This window comes from Hippoglossus hippoglossus, chromosome 15, assembly GCF_009819705.1.
Source record: "Hippoglossus hippoglossus isolate fHipHip1 chromosome 15, fHipHip1.pri, whole genome shotgun sequence".
NCBI classification, from domain to species: domain Eukaryota; kingdom Metazoa; phylum Chordata; class Actinopteri; order Pleuronectiformes; family Pleuronectidae; genus Hippoglossus; species Hippoglossus hippoglossus.
In genome coordinates this window covers 15582379-15601720 of record NC_047165.1, presented here as the reverse complement: position 1 = coordinate 15601720, position 19342 = coordinate 15582379, and the positions used below count along the sequence as shown (strand labels likewise).

The following is a 19342-nucleotide window of genomic DNA, read 5'->3' as shown; positions in this document are numbered from 1 at the left end:
TGGAAAGAGTTTACAGTAGAGAGGGGGAGGGAGGAGAAGTGTCAGCATAGGCCAGCCCAGTCAAGTCTCAGCAGCAGGGACTGTGTTTGCCAGTGTTTGGTAGTGTAGTGTTTCTAGACTCCACACGCACTAACGCACACACACTTACTGCAAAAACACAGAGGAGGCTCACGGAAATTTAACAGGGGAGCGGCTGCAATAGAGGACAGAGGAGGACAGAGGAGGAAGAGGAGGAGGAGGAGGAAGTTAGCTGAGTCAGTCCAGGAGGTGAGGAGAGGAGAGAGAGCGTCAGCAGCAGCATGTGTTGCGGCATGTTTGTGTCGTCGTCTGCCCCCATCATCAAAACACAGAGGCTGCCTGTACAGTAGAGCAGCAGCAGGGGAGCTGCACTGAGAGAGGAGAGAGGAGCACACTGCTGGGTGAGTGTGACACAGAGGTGATGCTGGTGGGATGAAAGTTGTAGTGACAGACGTGTGTTATTCTGCACAGTATGGTGTGTGTGTGAGTGTGTTTGTAATGCGAGGGCCTGCTCCTGCTTACCTCTCTGTTTACATGTGTGAAAGCCTTGAAGTTTAGCACATGGACACTGACACGTTCACTTATGAATGACTGTTGGAGGAGTGGCAGTTTCCAGGCAGCCTCAGCTTGCTTTATGTTTTGTTTGCGCGTGGGTTAATTAATAACAGACAGCTCTTTCTGTGTGTGTGGAGTCAAACTTACTGAGAAGAGGCCTCCACCTGGTTACACACTGACCCCATAATGACCTTTGAAATGGCCAGTAACATGGTGAAACGGTGTGAGGTGTAAATTTGAGCATTATCTGCTTTCTGGTGTTGTTTCAGTGGAGAGGTTACACACACGTCTAGTTTCCACTCTGACAAGAACAGGAAACCCAAGACACGTCAACAACATACAGCTGTCTTATGATCAAACTGTTCATCTCTGCGTGCATGACTTTGAAGGTGTGGAGGGTTTTATTTGTATCTGATTGTGTAACATCAACAGAGAAGGTAACAGCAGGTATTCAGAGTGACACTCGTACCTGCAGATTCACTTTTTTTGGATTCAGTTTCTTCTTTTCTGTTTTTGATTTTTACATTGAAATCAAATGTGGGGCCATGTTTATATATATATTTTTTTTTTCTACAAGAAACATATCCAAAATAGCACCTTTAAAAATAACTCTGTCTATATATAGATGAGATGAGAGAGGTTACATGTAATTGTCCAACAATTATCAGTCTTGGCACAGCAGAGTTTTGAAGTGTTTTATTGTTCTTGTGTTCGTGTATGTGAAAGAAAAAAAAAAAGAGATTCTCCAACTGTGCTGTGGGTGTCACACAAAGGAAGCTCTTTGTACCGGTGACACAGGTGAGACCAGTGTGTCAGAGACGCACACGCACAGGTGACCATTGTTAAGTCCATCTTGTAGTACAACATTTGATTGTCTTCTTGTTCTAATATATATATATATATGTTTTTAATTTAGGTTCTATATATTTGATTGTATTTGCATTTTCTGTTTATTTATAGATATTTTTAAATAGTTGTGTAAAATGTCAAGCCTCAATTAAATTTCTCTTTCATAAGGATTTAATAATTATATTTAATTACCACATTTATATATGTATGTATTGACCAACATATTAGTATTGGAAATTTGTTTAACTCCCCAACATTGATATCTGCCCCAGCCCCCAAAAATCCACATCTGTCAGGCTCTAAAAAGGATTATTCTAGAAAACAAAAATATATTAAAATGTATAACAAGTAAAAGTAAAATGTATGTTCTGTGTATTTGTCTCTAAAGAGGGTTGAAATAATTGATCTAATCCATTCGTCATGACAGTCATCTCTGCGTGTGTGCAGCCATGTTGTCTACTTCATACATAATGAATGAATGGATTGGATTCTGAATCTCAGCACCTCCTCGACATACAGCCACGTTATGTCCTTCTGTGCTCACACATTCAAGTCAACTCACATCTTAATTCAGATTAAACTCTCAGAGAGAAATGGCTCACAGGTACACACATGTCCCAGATGATCTGAATGTTAAAGGGCTGCGTCACATTGCCTGCACTTGCACACCTTCGTACAGAGCTGAGTCAGTGAGGGGGAGATAAGGGAAACATGTCCACCTCTGCAAACCGAGGCTTCGCATGCGGGAGAAATTCCATCACAAGAGTCCACAGCTGAATGTTGTGTGTTGTGGAGGCCAGTGTTGCTGCAACATGAGGCCACAGCCAAGTGTTGCGGTGTGTGGCTGCGGTGTGGGAGACAGACAGAAAGACAGGTCACAGTTTGAATGTTTTCTTTTCAGGGGAGTGACTGGCAGAGATCAAGGAACGTCTTTATCAACCTAAGTTAGTGTGAAGGATTGAAAAGTGAAAATGTCATCTAAATGATACACTCTGGAAAATGCTGAAACCACATGTGTGATTATGCTTGTCACAGGCAGCAGAACTGGTTTGTCTTTAATGATTATTCATACTCGCAGGGCAAAAACATTTTTTGACACCCTGGGAAAAAACATTGTACAGCAGCAGACGTCCTTATGAGGTGATTCTGAGGTGGAAGACACCATACAGCCAAGCAATCAATTAAGATACGTTAAAATAATTACGTTAATTAATCAACAGTTATTTCCTTTTCAGAATATGAATCATGCCAGGCTCAACAGTAGAGTGCAAACAACGCTGCAGAAATTTGTCCCATGTTGTGAGCCTGGAAATAATCCTTTAATTTCAGTAACAGCTAAATTAAAAACAAGTTGAGAAACAAAGACGGCATTTGAAAGAAGTGGTTTAAAGGGCATCTTCAGTCTATATGACTTATGTATTATACAAATAACCCCTTGGTTAATCGTTTAACACATGGGTGGAGTTATTTGCTCATTGTGTTTGGCTTTGAGCCTTAATTCTGACGGCGTTCCCATGTTTGCCTGTAACATGCTCACACTTGTTTAAATACACACTCTGTCATGCATAATCCAACAGAGACTCCAGCATGAAGTGTGCGTCGCTTCAGCCATGTTTCTCTGATCCACAGGCTGAAGCTGAGAGTTTGACCCAGAGGGACGACAGGACGCTGCTGACCGAGGTCTCGGCGAGCCTGCAGAGTCTGCCGCTTCAGCCGGTGTTCCCCGACGTCCCGGTCATCACCGGAGTGGAGGAGAGCGGAGGTGCGGCTGCAGACCAGGAGGACAAGGATGAGCTGGAGTTTCCACACGACCTGCTGCCCAGTCTAGACTTCAGCAGTGAGTTCAACATCTGGGGGTCATCGCTGGGGTAAGTTCAGGGGTCATACGCACACATACAGTCACATATATGTGCATGAAAGATAAAAACAGGACTTGATATCACATAGAAAAGAAAGCCTACCGTCTACTTAGTTTTTGGTGGCTTTGACAGTTACAGGAAGTGTGGTTCATGTAAATTAACTACAGTTGTTTGCATTCCTTGTCCATTTCCTGAAAAAACAGCAACTCCAGGGAATTTCCGCACATGGGGTCCGGCCTTTCACGTATGAATAACACAGCAGGAGATTTTCTGCTACGCATTCACAACAACAAAGAAATCTCCAGAACATTCAGGCGAGGTATGCCTGAAGCAGGACGTGATAAATTAGTTCCGCTGCGGAGATCACGTGTTTTTGTTTACAGCACATCGACTTATCCCAAAAAGCTCTTCTGACATCTTCGCCTGTGTCTGCTATGTGTATGACACCGCTTTTTAATCCTGAGATATTCTTATTTCTTCAGTTTTTTCAGTTTTGCGTCATTAAAAATGTCAATGACAGGCCCACTCACTCGCCATGAATTCTCCAGGCATTTTCCTGCTGTATTCTCACATGTGTTCACTCAGACATTATCTGGAGTTTTTACTTAGGCGACTGGCAGGAGGAACTCTAGAGCCTCTCTCTCGGACATTTACACTCTCATACAAAGCCCCTCTGGAGAATGTCAGGAGAGTTCAGTGCATGTCTGAAAGCAGCCTAAGTAGCATTTGTACTTTTAAAGGCCTTGAAAACGACTTGTCTCAAACAGAATCTTATAAAAAGCAATGAGACGTATCTGTATTTAAGTTTTTTAAGTGAGTGGGGAAAACTGACATTCCATATTTTTATGCACAAGTCAAATCTGAATCTAATGATAGTTTTGACATTTTTTTCGGCCATCGTGGGACAGGAGCCTATCCCAGCATGCACTGGGTGAGAGGCATGGAGAGACCACCAATAGATTGCAGGACTAACACATAGACAGATAGTTACAATGTGATTTAGTTTTAGTTGTAAAAAGTTTTCAAAAGTCTAACTTTACTTTGACAACACACACTTTATCATACTTACAGCTTATAATCAAGTATTTTTTTCCAAACTAATAAAATTATAGTGTAGTAATGAGATACTCTGGAAGGTGCAGGGTCACCATCAATAAAGTCTCATATTATAATCACTGTGTAATGGCATATTTATATATTTGCTTGATTTATGGCTGCAAGGGAACGGATATTTATGAACAACGCAGTCAAGGTGAATGTTAATGTGATATTGATTTGTTGCTTGTGTGAATGTCTGCAGAGCTCAGACGAGCTCAGGGAAATGTGAGCAGGTGAACCCTTTGCAGCATCACGTTGAAGTGAGTGGACCGCGGGTGGTTCTAGACACAAGGTACCTCAGAGACTCAGCATGGGGGGGGGGGGGGGGGGGGGGGGGTCTGCTGTGGGAGAGTGGTCAGCAGTATACTGTATAACGATTAAAACCAGGGTGCTTGGAGTGTTCAGGTATTTCTAACCAGTGTGATGGATGTCACAGTTCGGGTGAGGTCTTGGCTTGAGGTGTGGTCACTTCCTTTGTTTCATGCTCTGGTGATTTAACTGCGGACTGACTCAAGTGTCACCTGGCGTTCTGCTTTTGTCTCAGTGCTGAGATTAATTGCACTAATATGTTGAAGGCCTGAATGAGTTCTGTGTGACGCCCCAAATAATATTGCTCCTTGTGTAACACCTTGAATTCTTAAAGCATTTGCAGGGCAGATTAAAACCTTAAGAAAAGATGAATAAAAAATAGACAGAATTCCTGCAAAGTACCAGGACAAACATGCACATAGTGTTAAAATGCAAAACTGCAAGAAACACCTATCGTGGTAAAGCTATTCATCAGCTAACTTGTTGAGTGTGTCTTGTTGCTCCACCCTTTAGCAGGATGAGTGCCAAGTGGATTAGATTCAGGCCTGTGTGGCAGGCTAGTCAGGTGAGGTAGGTAGGGGTTTTTGTTACAAGGAAATGAGCTGAGGAATCATATCAGGTCAAACATTAACCAACCACATACACTGACACTTATAAAATGATAGTATTTACAACTTTATTTATTATCTTATATCTGGACATGAATAATGACTCGAGTAGGAGTGTAGATTATGTTATATATGTTACCTATATAATAATGATCTGTACATAATGGGACTTAGAGATAAAAATGAGCCCACACCATTTTCCTGTAAGACAGTGACTTAGCAGTGACTCAGCAAGTACAACTGGAAGAGAAATAGCTACCCTGCTCTTTAACTTCTTAATGCTAACTGTATACATTGAGACGTGTTATGCAGGGTAATGTCTGCTCTGATATAATCTTATATTAGCGTATAGGTTTATGGTAAGGTTTTTATTGGCAGGTTTGAATTACTTTTAATAATTAGGTCTATTATATAATTATATAATAAACAACATGGTGATAATTAGCCTGGTTTATTAACTCTGAACATAAAACAAATAACATAAGCTACATAACAATAGACACTTAAAATAAAATGTGTGTTATAATGTCTAAACCAAGAGACTCTGCTTTATTGTGATCAGGATGGAATAGACTGTGTTGTTATGTATAGTACGCAGCAGTCAGCTGCTGCATTGGAGGGGTAAAGACTTTCCACTTGTCCATAATAGGTTCCCACTTAAAAAGTTGGCATGAACAGTACAAAGTCATAATTCCAATACATTATTAACCAATCAAATAATTTAAACCAATCCACTTTTTAATGACTAAGATTTTGGTATTGGCATTCAGGGGTGTTGCAACAAAGTGTTACAAAGCAGGCGATCAGCTGGCACTCTAAACCATGAGGAGGCCTCCAGGAATGGCTGATTACATTACTTAACAGCAATGAGGATTGCGTAGGGCACACAACTGCCTTTGAAATCTGCCAAAGTGCTTCTGTACGTGGTGTGTATCCTAAAACGTGTGTTGTGCTGTGTATGAACATACATGCATGTTCATTAACAGCCATATGCATAGAATACACCTGTTATTATGTCTTGTAGAGGAATGCACATCTCAGAATAGGCATCCTGAGGTTAGTTGTGTGTGCAGTGAGCATGGGCTTCAATTGCAGCGCTCTGTGGCATCGTGGAATGACCAGCTGTCTGCCTGACAGTCCTAACTCCTTCACTCTGTCACCCTACCCTCAACTCAGGCGTCATGACAGCGACCCAGTTCCCACAGGTGCCAAGCCTCCACCTCAGCCCGCTGCCACACCTCACTCGGGTGTCCGACCCCTGACCCCTCCCTCATCTGCGCTCATAGACAGGGAGCTGCAAGAGGCCTTCCAGGAATGTGAAGAGCAAATGGCCTCGCTGGGCCTACTTAGTCCCACAGAGCAGCCCGGCATCACGCAGGAGACTGTTCATGATGAAGGAAAGAAAACTGTAGGCGTGACAGTTAATAAGTCCAGTGAGTCATCGTCACTGTCTCCAATCATAGTCCAGCCAGGACAAAGCAGTGGAGGCCATGGAAACAAGGACACACATGGAAACAGTGAGGCAGCAAATACTCAGAGAGACGTACTTGTGTTTAGTTTTAGGAATTATATACTGGGCACTGAGGATAGTGCAGGAGCAGCAGAGACAAAAAATGAAATAAAAGTAACAGAGACCACAGATGGATATGCAGAGATTGAGTCAGAAAAAGAACGAGAGGTACATGAGCAGAAGAAAACACCCTCATCAAAGTCAGATTCATGTATAGAAACCCCAAAGGACGTCGTGTCCCCTCAGCAGAGCGACAATCTAAAAGAGGAGCGTGTTGATTCTAATGCGGCCGTTGGGGAAAATGGCAGATTAGATTGTAACACAGTGATTAGGGACAAAGGCACAGAGGTAATAACAGAGACTGCAGACATAAAGAAAGAAAATAACAGTGATGAGTGCAGTATTAGTGTTTGTATAGCTGAATCTGAAAAGAAAGATGATTCAGTTAAGGAAATATTGGGAGGCAACAGACTTCATTTAAATGATAATGATGCATTTTCTGAGTTGCAGACAGGAACAGGCTTTGAGGAGAATCAGTCAAAAACCGACAAGCAGATGAATTCAGCGAGTGACAGACAGGCCGGGCAGAACAAAGAGACAAAAAAGAAAGACAAGAAGAAACAAAGGAGGAAGAAAAAGAAGAATGCAGAGACTGAACAGAAAGCAAAGGCAGTAGTACAATTGGACAATGATTTTCGGGCTGAGTCACTCATTCAAGCAGATTCAGAGGCAAAAGCACAATCAGTGTCAGGGGCAGACCCTGTGATTTGTGGGGAACAGCCTGATAATGGGTTTGATTACAAGCAACAGCTGAGTCCTGGAGGACAGCCCCGGCCCCATCTATCACCCTCACAGAGCAGAGAGGATCGTCTTACTGACTGTTCACCTGCGTCCAGCCGGGGTCCTTCTCAGAGGCCTCATCTGTCAGATACCCTCAGCCCTGCAGATGCCCCATGTGGCGAGAGCTCAGACAAGAACCCGCAGAAGAGGCAACATGCAACCGGAGGTGTCATCAACAACCAAAATACACCCGGGACACATGTCCAAACTACAGTTATCGATGCCTGTGCTTCTGCTGATGAGAGATTGGATGCGCAAACACAGGAGGTTATAGTTGCCACAGAAGCAGCGATACACACACAGGAGAAACTGAGCCCACTCACCAACAGTCAAACTTGTGTGGGAGAGAGTTACATGGAGAGTGCACTTGAACAGGCTATAGTGGTGGTAGCTGCGTTGCCACTGACAACACCCACGATGCCAGAAGTGATAAAAAGCAAGGGAGAGGGAGAGAGCGTGAGTTGTAATTCACCGGAGAGAGTAGCTACTGTAGCATTTGCAGAGAGTGAGAAAGCAGGAGCAGAGGAGGGATTGGAAGGAAGAGAAAAGTGCCTCAGCTCTGCAGACGGAGAGAGAGAAGGGCTCCTGGACAGCCCTCCTCAGCTCCCATTAATCTGTTCACAGGGAAAATGCGCACTTGCATTCTCAGCCAAAGACGGACAGTCCGTGTCTGAGAAAGGCTGCAGCGGCAAAATGCCACACAACTCGGCTGAGACGGAAATGAAGGGACCGCGAGAGACCACCCTTCATATGGCAGACGCAGAGAGCTCGCCAGCTGAAGAGGGAGACAGAGAGAAGGAGACGCTCCTGTTAGAAGCGTACATCAATAATTCTCCCCTAGGGATACTTACTGGTCCTGATCGTCAGGCTCACAGTGCTGTGGGATTGGAGGGAGCAGGAGAGGGGGGAGGAGGACAAAGAAAGGAGGTGGAAGAGAAAGGAGGGCTTGCTACAGACCACAGTTCATTCAGCCAGCCAGAAGGCTATGCTACTGGGGTGTCATCAGCTGAGACTGAGAAGTGTCCGCCCACCGATGTTGCAGAGTCACAGCTGAAGTCACAGAGCTGGAGTGAGCCGTTTGCTGCCGTCGCTGAGAGCATCCACACCGAGCAAGACCATCACTCTAACTCTGAACCGCACCCCACTCAGCCTGAGCAGAGCTCCAGCAATGCAAACAAAGGGGTGAGGGCTGATCTCAAACTGAATTTGATTCCAGGCGAAGCAGTGTCTTTGGGACACACTTGTGAGGAGTCATCCATCACAGAGACAGAGAAAAAGGACAGCCAACTCCTGCTCAAACCTCCGCCTCTGACTACTTCACAACGAGCCCCAGTCGAGCGGCAAACAAGCAACGATCAACAGGTACAGCCTGAGAGTAGCACCACCGAAAGTGCAGCTGAGTTCCAAGATCAAGCCCACAGCAATACTGGTAACCCTGCTATGTCGGGAGTGGCTGTGTTTGTGTGTGGAGGCAGCAGTGGAGGCAGCCACAGAGTTCACTTTGCAGACACAGTGAAAGGAGAGGGCAGTTCCTCTGTGGATCTAAGGAACAGGTCAGTGCTGGCGATGGACTGCGCCTCTTTGCCTCCCCTGATTGTACATGAGAGTTTGCATCATCCCGTGGTTGAGGCCAGCTACATCTTCCCAGATTTCCTCAGCTTGAAGAGGCCAGAAATCCCCACCAATGCAGCTTCTACCAAGGATGAACCAACAACACAAAGCTCAGCAGACCTTCCGAAAGAGCTTGAGTTGGATAAAGGAGATTTGGCGACCAAAGATACCAAGGAGAACGTTGCAATAGATCCGTCAGGTAACAAGTCAGTGACTAACACTGTGGATTTACAATCAGCGACCGAAGCCTGCACAAAACAGCTCCCATGTCCTACAGAGACGGATCAGACTGGTAATGAAGAATGTTTTGACCTTTTAAAAACAGCAGGAAGTGCCATCTCTAACCCTGATCTTGGAACAGCTGGACAGGTGTCGACAAAGGTGATCAAGCAAGAAGAGGCGGAAACAATGAAGAATCCTTTAAATCTGTGTTTGTCAAAGGAGAACGATATGAATAAGTCCCAGGTTGACTCTATAGTTTCAGTCAAGCCTGACGAGTCTCTTTCACTCAGTGATGCCGCTGTCATTCGTGAAGAAAAAGAAGGTAACCAACCCCCCCTCTCTTCAAGTTCTGTATGTCCAGCTGATAATGTTACCGGTGAGCCTCTAAGTGACATCTCTGCTGAGGTACCTGTTGGGACGATCTTTACTGACTTTGACCCCAGTTCAGAACCTGAAACTGTCACCTTAACGTGCACTGCCTCTCTTCAGACGAAGCCCAGTGACCCCAGTCATCAGCCCCCTACCCCTTTAGATCAAACACCTGCTTGTGGAGTAGCTACGACCGATCCTTTGAATGATCAGCAGAGTGAAAATGAATCAGGGACTTCAGAAGTGACAGTCTCTGACCAGTCGATTCCTGCTATAGAGCAATGTGCCAGTAATCCTGCTTTTGTGCTGCGGCCCCCTGGCCCAATGTTGAGTCACTGGGAGTTCATTAATGACTGTGGTATCTGTCTTCCTGAGGATACAGAGAAGCGCATTGCTGATGGTGACGGCACCAAAGTCTCCGGAGAGGTGGAGGACAGCAAGAGCAGGGAAATGACACATATGTCTTTAGCGCTGGACCTGGAGCACACTGATGTCAGTGCTGAAGCAGATGAGACAAAACTGGAGGATAGAAATTATGCCACAGAGGCTGAGATAAAAAATAATGTGATTGATGATGTAAATATTCAATTTTCACAAGAGGGAAATCTGTTTCAGCCTCTTGGTGCAGTGGGGGCTCTTGCAAATGATGAATATGATAATTTAACTTCTTTATCTCAAACTGACCCTGACTCTATTGCAATTAAGCCTGTTATATGTGAAGCTTCCATTCGGAATGACCTCATAAATGATGTCTGCCCACTCGGCTCTGACCCGCCTACCAACGAGGCTTCTGATGACGTGAAAGAAGACAATATAAAAGAAAAACGCAAAATGGAAGGTCATCCGTCATCTGTACTGTTTGAAGGAGACAGGAAAGAAGTTGAAGAAGCAACAATGGATAATCAAAAGGAAAAGGAGAGCAGTAGGGAGCTGCTGAAAGGAAAACCACAACAGAATAATGGACCAGATAAAGAGGCTGAAGGGGAAACTGGAGACCTGCAGCCACCACATAAACATATAGTAGAAAACAATGAGTCACCAATAAGGGAGGAAGGAGAGGGGAAGGGTGGGACTGCATCTGAAAGTGAGACAGAGGCTTCTTGCTTTTCCCCAGACAGACCTGCAGGGTCGTCTAAATACACGCTCAACACAGAGACTGTTAGGGAACCACAGACTGTTTCTGATCAGAGTTTGTGCCAAACTGCGACAGCAACAGTGGAATGCTGCTCTGACAGGAACCCGGTACCAGGTTTGAATGCAGCCTTTGGCCAATCACCAGATCCAAACTGTTTTGCTCAGCAACAGGAGCAACGGCAACAGGAGCAACGGCAACAGCAGCGTCAGGGATGCAGACACCCCACAGAGGAGGTATCAGGTGGTTGCCTAGAGGGGGGAGAAAAAAAGGAGAAGGCCGAAGCACTGGTTCCAGGGAGAAAAGAGGCAGAAGAAGAAAGAGACGGTGCTGTCGAGAGTTTGTGTCAGTCAGAAAGCCGGAAGGAGTTGATACATGATGACAGCAGAGGCTCAGAACAAGTATTAGGTCTAGAGAAAGAAGACGGAGAGGGATCACAAGCTGTAAAAGGAGTTGACAGGGTTTATGTGCCATTTCACACCAGCAGTGATGCAAATGAGAGTGGAGGGGCTGCTGAGAGAAACACACCGACTGACATAGTGACAGGAACGACTTGCTCTCTTATAGGTGAGACAGGACAGGTGGTGGATGGGAATAAAAGCCCTGGGTTAGTGGCAGTTAGTTCAGATGCAGAGTTAATGCCAAGCTCTGAGTCTCTGAGTGAAATGGGTGGTAAAGGTCAGCAAAAAGGAAATCTGTCAGCTGCATGTCAAGACCAACAAGAGACCTCAATGAACACTGCTGTTCCTCCTGAGTCTGCATCACAGGAGCATGAGACTTTACCTTTCAGGATACCGGTTTCATCAAAGGTCAGCACAGATAGTCATGACATTCATACCACTGTTATTTCAAGTGCAAGAGAGGCTGAGGAACTTAGTACAGAAACGTTCAGTGCCCTGCCTGATCCTGATGGGCAACCAGAAACTGTGGAAAACGATTTTAGTGCTGCAGTAGCTGTGAAAAGCAACAGTAGTGAGACTGAGGAGTGTGAAATGCTGGATTCAGTGTGCGGGTCTCTTGAGCTGCAAAGCCCCAATAAAAGCTCAGCCACACAGAGCAGCCCAGTAGTACAAACAGCCATAAAAGGCCCTGATGTAGAGGAGATCACAAGGGAAGATAAAGCAGCTTTGGACGGAGAGAAAGCCAGCAGCCAGGGGAACGGACAAAGTGAGAGAAAGGCAATAAACAACGAAGCCAGGGAAAAACAAGGGCTTGCAAATCAAACTCAGAGTCGTTCAGAATCAGTTAAGGCTTCAGAGCCCTGTGAAAGTGGGTTGTCAGACGGCAGCACCGACAAGACTGTTTGTCATTCTGAGGGCAGCATTGCTCTCCATGAGTCAAAGTGCCCAAAGGATTCTGCCCAATTAGAGAAGCTGCACGATCAGGTTTCCTTATCAAAACCCAAAGATGTCAAACATGACACTGAGGTGAAGCACAGTGTCGCTGCTTCCCAATGTGAAGGTAAAACACTCGATGAAGCTACTGCCTACACCTCACCTGTTGAACAACGGTCTGTGGATGTAGAGGCTGCTGAGAGTCCTGATCCTGGACTAACAGCCCACGAACCGGATACTGACTGGATAAAAGCTCTAAAAGAGGCTGCATCCTGTTCTCAGAGTCACCAGAGAGTTGACTCAGTGGAGACCTCAAGGTAAAGACAACAACAGTATGTGTGCGAAGTTATTAAACATACAATATGTAGCAATTCTCTAAAAAAAACGCCTCGACCTATGTTATATATTTTGTTGACTTGTGCACTTACATTATTGAAAACGTTTCCAACTATGTTTAAGCCCAGGAAATCAAACGTTATAACAGAATGGTCGCCTTGTAATTGCATCATATCATCTTTACCCGTGACTTTGCCCGTCTCTGCTATAACTTCAGAGGTAAACAACGACTGACAAAGGAAAAACACACTGCTAGCCAGTCGTAAGGATCACGTTTATTCAGTGCAATTTGCTACATAATGTGAATAAAACCGAAAAATGTACTTAAAACTAATATATTACCTCATTCATGAACATGATTTGAGTCATGTGAGGTAAATTTTTAATCGACGATGGTGTTGAAAAGAACAGCTCCCATCATCCCACTTTGCTTCACGTCGTCATCACTCATTCGCTCACCCCTACTTTACTATATAGGGTCTTCTATTTAGAGGACAATATAGTGAGCCCATCAGCAAAAGAAAAAAATGTTTTTGGACAGTAACCGTCACATTTTCTCTGGGCCGGTTATTATGTCAGTTATAGGATAATGACGTACAACAGCATCGGCCGGTGGAAAACAGTATTTAAGTTTTAAATATTTATTTTACACTTAGTTTGAATACTTTTAGGTAAAAACATGGTGAATGATCATCTTTAAATGTAGAAATAAACTTGTTTGTCTCAGTTTGTGCTGTAATATGGTTGTGGACTCCACATCATGATGCCTTGTGGGAAACAATGAGTGCACTATATAGGGTATACAAAAATTCACTAAACATTCGGACAGCACTACAAAATGGCTAACTCACAATATAGTTGACTTAATCGTGATTAGTGAGTGTTTTCGAACACTCCCCAGATCCCCAGTGGCACATGACACTTCACTGGGATACAACTATATCAATGGAAGTTCATGCCTTGCACATGTGTCTAAAAAGATCAGTGGAGGCCATTATGCACCCCCCTCTTTATGTGTTTCACGTAGCATGTTAGCTGGCTGTCACATATCATCTGCTCGTGTATATCAAAGGCCCTTGCGTAGTATGTTCTGTATTTTTTACAAGTCAGAACCTAGAAGAAGGATTTCTGACTTCAGTAGATCAATATCTTTACTTTCATTAAAATCTCCACGTTGCTGTAAATCTGCGATGTTCAGCTATTTATCCGTCATTTCGTATTCAGAGTACTGCAGATTTTTTCGCCCTGGACTTGTTGGATGTACAGAGAGCAGTGTGACAATGAATATGAATGAGGAGGTAAACACAGAGCTGCACTTTGTATTGACTCCAGCTCGGGTCAGATGACTGTCCCTGTTGAAGTCTAATGGAAGTAATGCAGCCCTTTATATTCAAACGATGACATCAGCTGTGACATCGTCCCTGCTCTCCAGGGCAAGAATGAGACTTATTTTTCTACACAAAACACACAGCTCAACAAACACATGGACACAAGCCCCCACAGCCACACAAACACACACATTTGTCAGTTGTCAGTCATTCCTTGTGCATATGCTGTAAACTAAAACAACAACCCCCCCTCCTCTCTTGAATCTTTCTTTCAGAGCCCTCCCATCTCTGGAGTCTCCTCAACTAGAGTTTCTCACTCCGACCGAGGAGGTAGCTGCTCCTCTGAAACAGGAGGAGGTCCGACCACCAGACTTGGCAGCGGAGAAGTCCACAGAGATCCCACCTCTGAATCGTGTGAAAAAGCCAGTGGATTTTCCTGAACCTTTAAAGAAGTCAGTAGATCTCCCAGAACCAACACAGCTGACAGTCCGGTTTTCCGAACCAACACAAAGCACAAAAGAAGAACCCTCAGAACCAACCAAGAAACAAGAGGAGCCTCCTGAAGAACTTCCAGAAGCCAAAGCAGAGCCGCTAATTTCTTCAGAAATTGAAGAGGGGACAGCGGAACTCCTAGAACCAGCACAAAGCACAGAAGAGCTGCCAGAATCTACGGAAAATGAGGAACGAGAACCAACAAAGGTGACAACAGAGCCCCGAGAACCTGAGGAGAAGCTGTTCAGTGAGCTGTCAGTGGAAGAACCTGTGGAGACCCCACCAGAGGAGCCACTGAAGGAGCCAGCTGAGGCAGAGACAGAAGCAGTCCAGGATCCTGCTGAGGAGCATCAGGACAGCAGGTGAGTGTCTCTGTAAAACCAGAACATTTATAAGTGTTTTCACTGAGACTGGTTCATCTTTACATCTGATAACCATGATAAGGCAATTTGAATTAATGAACCAACTTCCACTCATTGTTCTGCTTGATCCTGAAGGATCAGTTGTTACCTCTGCCAAGGAGGTTATGTTTTCACCCCCATCCCTGGTTTGTTGGTTATTTTGATTTGAGGCAACATAACCTAAAAAATTTTGTACGGATTTTCACAAAACTTGGTGGGAAGAACCCATAAAAGTTTGGTGTAGATCTGGAATATTTGCTCTCTTCCTTTAACATTACGAGAGGCAGGTGTTGTGTTGCTGTGTTTTTTGACATTTTAACTGATTTACAAGTGAATAATTCATAGATCTGGATGAAAAAAAACAAACATATTTAGAGAATTGATATCTATAATAGGGCTGAGCGATATGACTTCAAATCAATATCATGATTATTTCAAACTTTTACCTCGATTGCGATTAAAGAGCGATTATTTTATGCCCCAGGGTACATGGGCCCCAGCTGCTAAATGAACATAGCAGACAACCGACAGTTCGTGAATGTGCGCATTGGGGAAAGTACAGAATTAACCGACATCAGCAAGGTTAAGTCGGTTGAAGGTTTTATATGTCGGTTTTGATACATTTTCGATTGATTGCCCAGCCCTAATCCATAAGTCTGTGCAGTTGGGTACAGCTCGATTGAATTTAAGAGGACTTTGCGGTGGTATGGGCACTACAGAGTCACATTGTAGTTATTGCTGTTTCCTGCAGTCAAAGTTATGAAATATATTCTGCAATGTCCAGTGTATGTTTGCCAATAAAGCAACTGCCAAGAGTCTCAGAGCTCAGTCAGAGTCTGGATAAAAAAAAGCCCTTTTTACTTCTTCTGACCAAAATCTGAGGTTTCTAACATTTAAACATGAACACGTTCACACGGAGACTGGTCATTTGTGGTTGAGTGGTTTTCCAGCCGGCAACTAGACATTCAAATGATTTGTAGATGACCTTTCTTAATGTTTCTACTACACTGATCCAAACAGAGACATTTTATTGCATCTAACTCACGCGTTGTGTGTGGGCAGATCACACGTTGCAATGCCCGAACGCACATAAATGGATTTCCATGTGCACGGAGCCCACTTGGTGGCTTTGTTTGCCTTTCAGACACCTCGGGGGGCGTCTGGTTGGCTGTTGTTGTCTGCGGTGGCTTAACAGTCTCAGACTGGACGAATGAAAAGGCGTCGCACACATAGGTACTACTCGATGTGATGGCAGTGAACCCTTTATGCTATTAAAACTCCTGACTTGGTTAAATACACACAGTAAAGCAGTTCAGCCGACATGTGGAGATTCAGTATTTATTCAAGCATTTTAACAGCTCTAGCTGGACTCTCTTTCCATGTAAGTCACTGTTTTACTGAAAAGCTTCATCACCAGCCTCGACAGTGTTCATTGTGTATATAAGGATGTGCTCATGAAAGTACAGTGAGTCTCTCGTGCCGGTTGTTGCAGGCCCAGGAGCCATCCCCACATGCCAGAGTAGCACTTGCCGCCTGTCAGTCACAACATTTGTCCCATCACTGCTGTCGGGACAAGGTTTGCTCAGAGGAGGAGTGACGCTGCTATTTCCACTATAGGTTTCATCAATGGATAGAGTTACACTTGCATATGTGTGGCAGAGACAGAAATGTGACTGCATGGTCAATGTGGAGGTGTGTGTGTGTGTGTGTGTCTGTATGTTATTTTCCCCGCCCCCCCAGAGGCAGTCCTAGCTGTCAGTCCTGCTCAGTCTGTGCGGCTTTGTGAACTGAAGCCTGTAGTGGGAGGAATTTGGGCAGGCACTCAGCCCCACTGAAGTCATTTGCACAGAGCAGACAGAGTGGAACAAAAGCCAGAGTTCAGAGGAAGACTGGAGCATGTGCCGGGAGTGAGTGTGTGTTTATGACAGAGTCGGTGAGGAGTTACAGACAGAGGGCAGGAGGACTGGGACGAACAGTTATTACTGGCCTCTGGTGTTTTGGATCGGAGTCATTCCCATCACTTACTGAATTTACCTACGGAAGTCGTGTGATGGTTTCCTCTATGGCTGGAATCTGGGTGAGTTGGTGAGAAGTAGCTGCCCCCATTTTCCCTCTGTGCATGTGTGTGTGTGTCTACAGTAGGAGTTTGTGGTTAAGTCCCTCCAGGTGGATGCAGCAGATGGTCTGTAGGTAACAGAGCTAATAACATTCTGCCGGCGCTGACCTCACCAGATGGGCAGAGGGGGGGGGACAGGAGGCGGAAAAGAAAGAACAAAGTTGCGAAATAAACGGTTGTATGCTAAAGAAAAATCTAACAGGTTATAGCATGTTGTGCTCCCCTCCCCTACATGATTGACAGTTGCCGAGATCGTCCCTCATTAGTAAAAGGAAATGAATATTTACTGTCTTGAGAATTTTTTCAGGAATCCTGTTGGTATGTTAGACTTTTAAAATTAGGATGTTAATAAATAGATGACTTTAGGCCTAGCAGGAACTGGGCCACTGACTGGTTTGATGTATGACAGATGGTATAAACACGCCATGAAACTTTTCTGGAAATCTTACACTTGATACAAAACAAAACATCTTTTGCGATCTTATTTTTGCTTCTTATGGAACGTTAGGGAATGATGGTGACTCTTGAGCTTGGTATGCATATTTCTCATCCGTGTTGTTGGAGTAAAAAATGAAGTAGGATGTGCTTTAGCCCACATTGGACTGTAAATAGACTAGTTGCCATGGCGATTGTAGTTTCATATGTTTCGCCCGTGTGAGTCAAGCAGATTTCTTGTCATTCATTCAACCACTGGTCTTTAAATGATGATTTGATCAGAGTAGTGGACGGTGGAAACAAATTAGTGGGTTATTTATGATGTCTGTGTTTGTAATATACACAGTCAGTGTGTCCCTGAGTGTGCAGAACACGCACAGTGTGTGGGTCAGTGTGTGTAGGAACAGTATGAGCAAGCTGCTGGCTTCATGACAGACATGGTCCTCCCATCATTGCGGCATTTACAGAAAAAACGCTTTGCTCAGGACCTTCAGCTAGTTTTGTTTACAGCTTTGTTTATCATTTAACACCCGACTGTCTTTTTCTCATCCAGCTGTTTCCTGTAGATTGCATGTGTTTGGCTTGAACACAGTTCAGGACATGTCCCTTTTGTTTGCTTAACACTCAGTCAATAAAGTGGAAGTTGGAGAATCAGGTTTTGTTATCTTGACTTTATGGTGATTTTTATGCGTCTTGTCTTGTCAGATCCTGATTAGCTTTTTCAAGATGTGCTCACGAGTTACCCTGCACACCGCTCAGTTACCAACAGTGAACGAGTGAATTGGGCAGCCTGCAGGCATTGATTACGACAGTGGAGCTATGCTGACATGAAGAGATGTGTTGCTGAAAAAGAGCACATGTGCACCCTCTGACTTGTTGCACTCATTCCTTTATGGTAATAAAGACCTCTGCTAGTACATACACATCATATCTGGCAGCAGCTGTTAACCTGAGTGGGCCAGCTGACATTATCTCCACATAAAAGCAACCGAACCAGTAAATACTCCACACGTCCTCGGTGTCCAGGGGGATATTACTTTCTACTCTCTGCTGCTTGCTTCTGTTCTGCTTTGACTGCAGCAGTGAGTTTTGGTCTATGTTGTGACTTGTTTCTATTTCCAGGCGGCATGTGCAAAGTTAGCCACAGATGCTTACGACATGTAGCTCTGAAACTGCAGGGTAAAAACACACTTTAAAACTTTTACATATATGTTATTATAGCATGTTTCCTCTTCATGCAACCATCCTGCATCAATTAAAAAATCTGTACCCTCATAATGGGATGATAGGAACCAGGCCCCCGTTAAACTCTAACTTGTAACGCCCTGTAGAAAAGCACACGCCCTCATTAAAGGTTATTAAACTCTGACTTTACTCGAGAACAGAGTTTCAGTTTCAGTCTGAAATGAGCTGGTTGGAAAGTGCAGCTCAGCAGACAGTTGATGCTCCATCACTGTGAATGGGCTTTAGTTTTTTCCCAGAGCTAATTGTTGACGCTCTGTTCTGCAGAAAAGGCTGCTGGGGGGGTATTTTTAGAGCTAAACAGAAGGCATGCCCCAAGTGGGTAACAGCTGCACGGGGCGTCCGCCGCAATGCCTGTCAGATTAGACTATCCCTCCTGATAAGACCAGCCCAGATCTGTGCCAAATCCACTCCACCAATGATGACGGACAGTGACACCTACGGACGGGCTTCTTCAATGCTGAGGACGAGTGGAGCAAAGAAGGGAAACATGGGCTGTCACGTAGAGGGATTGATGAGTGGAGTTGCACCTTCAGTTTCATGTAATTTAAACGTCAAAGCTTCCTTAGGCTGGTTGAAGTGAGCATTTCGTTTTTTCAAGTCACTGCTGGTTTAGGGGCAGAGCAGAGTGTGTTGTCTTACTCTTATCTGAGGTAAGTTTCCTTCATGGGAAACAAG

The 19342-nt window shown here is 44.5% G+C and overlaps 1 protein-coding gene across 1 annotated transcript in view; it reads left to right on the top strand.

Moving 5' to 3' along the window:
* Positions 1-19342, top strand: part of tacc2 (transforming, acidic coiled-coil containing protein 2) — a 53149-nt gene that overhangs the window by 6119 nt on the left and 27688 nt on the right. The window contains exons 2-5 of the mRNA XM_034607827.1: positions 3052-3290; positions 4582-4671; positions 6473-12631; positions 14254-14832. Of these exons, the coding sequence (XP_034463718.1) occupies positions 3052-3290; positions 4582-4671; positions 6473-12631; positions 14254-14832 (7067 nt within the window). The remainder of the gene's footprint in view (positions 1-3051; positions 3291-4581; positions 4672-6472; positions 12632-14253; positions 14833-19342) is intronic.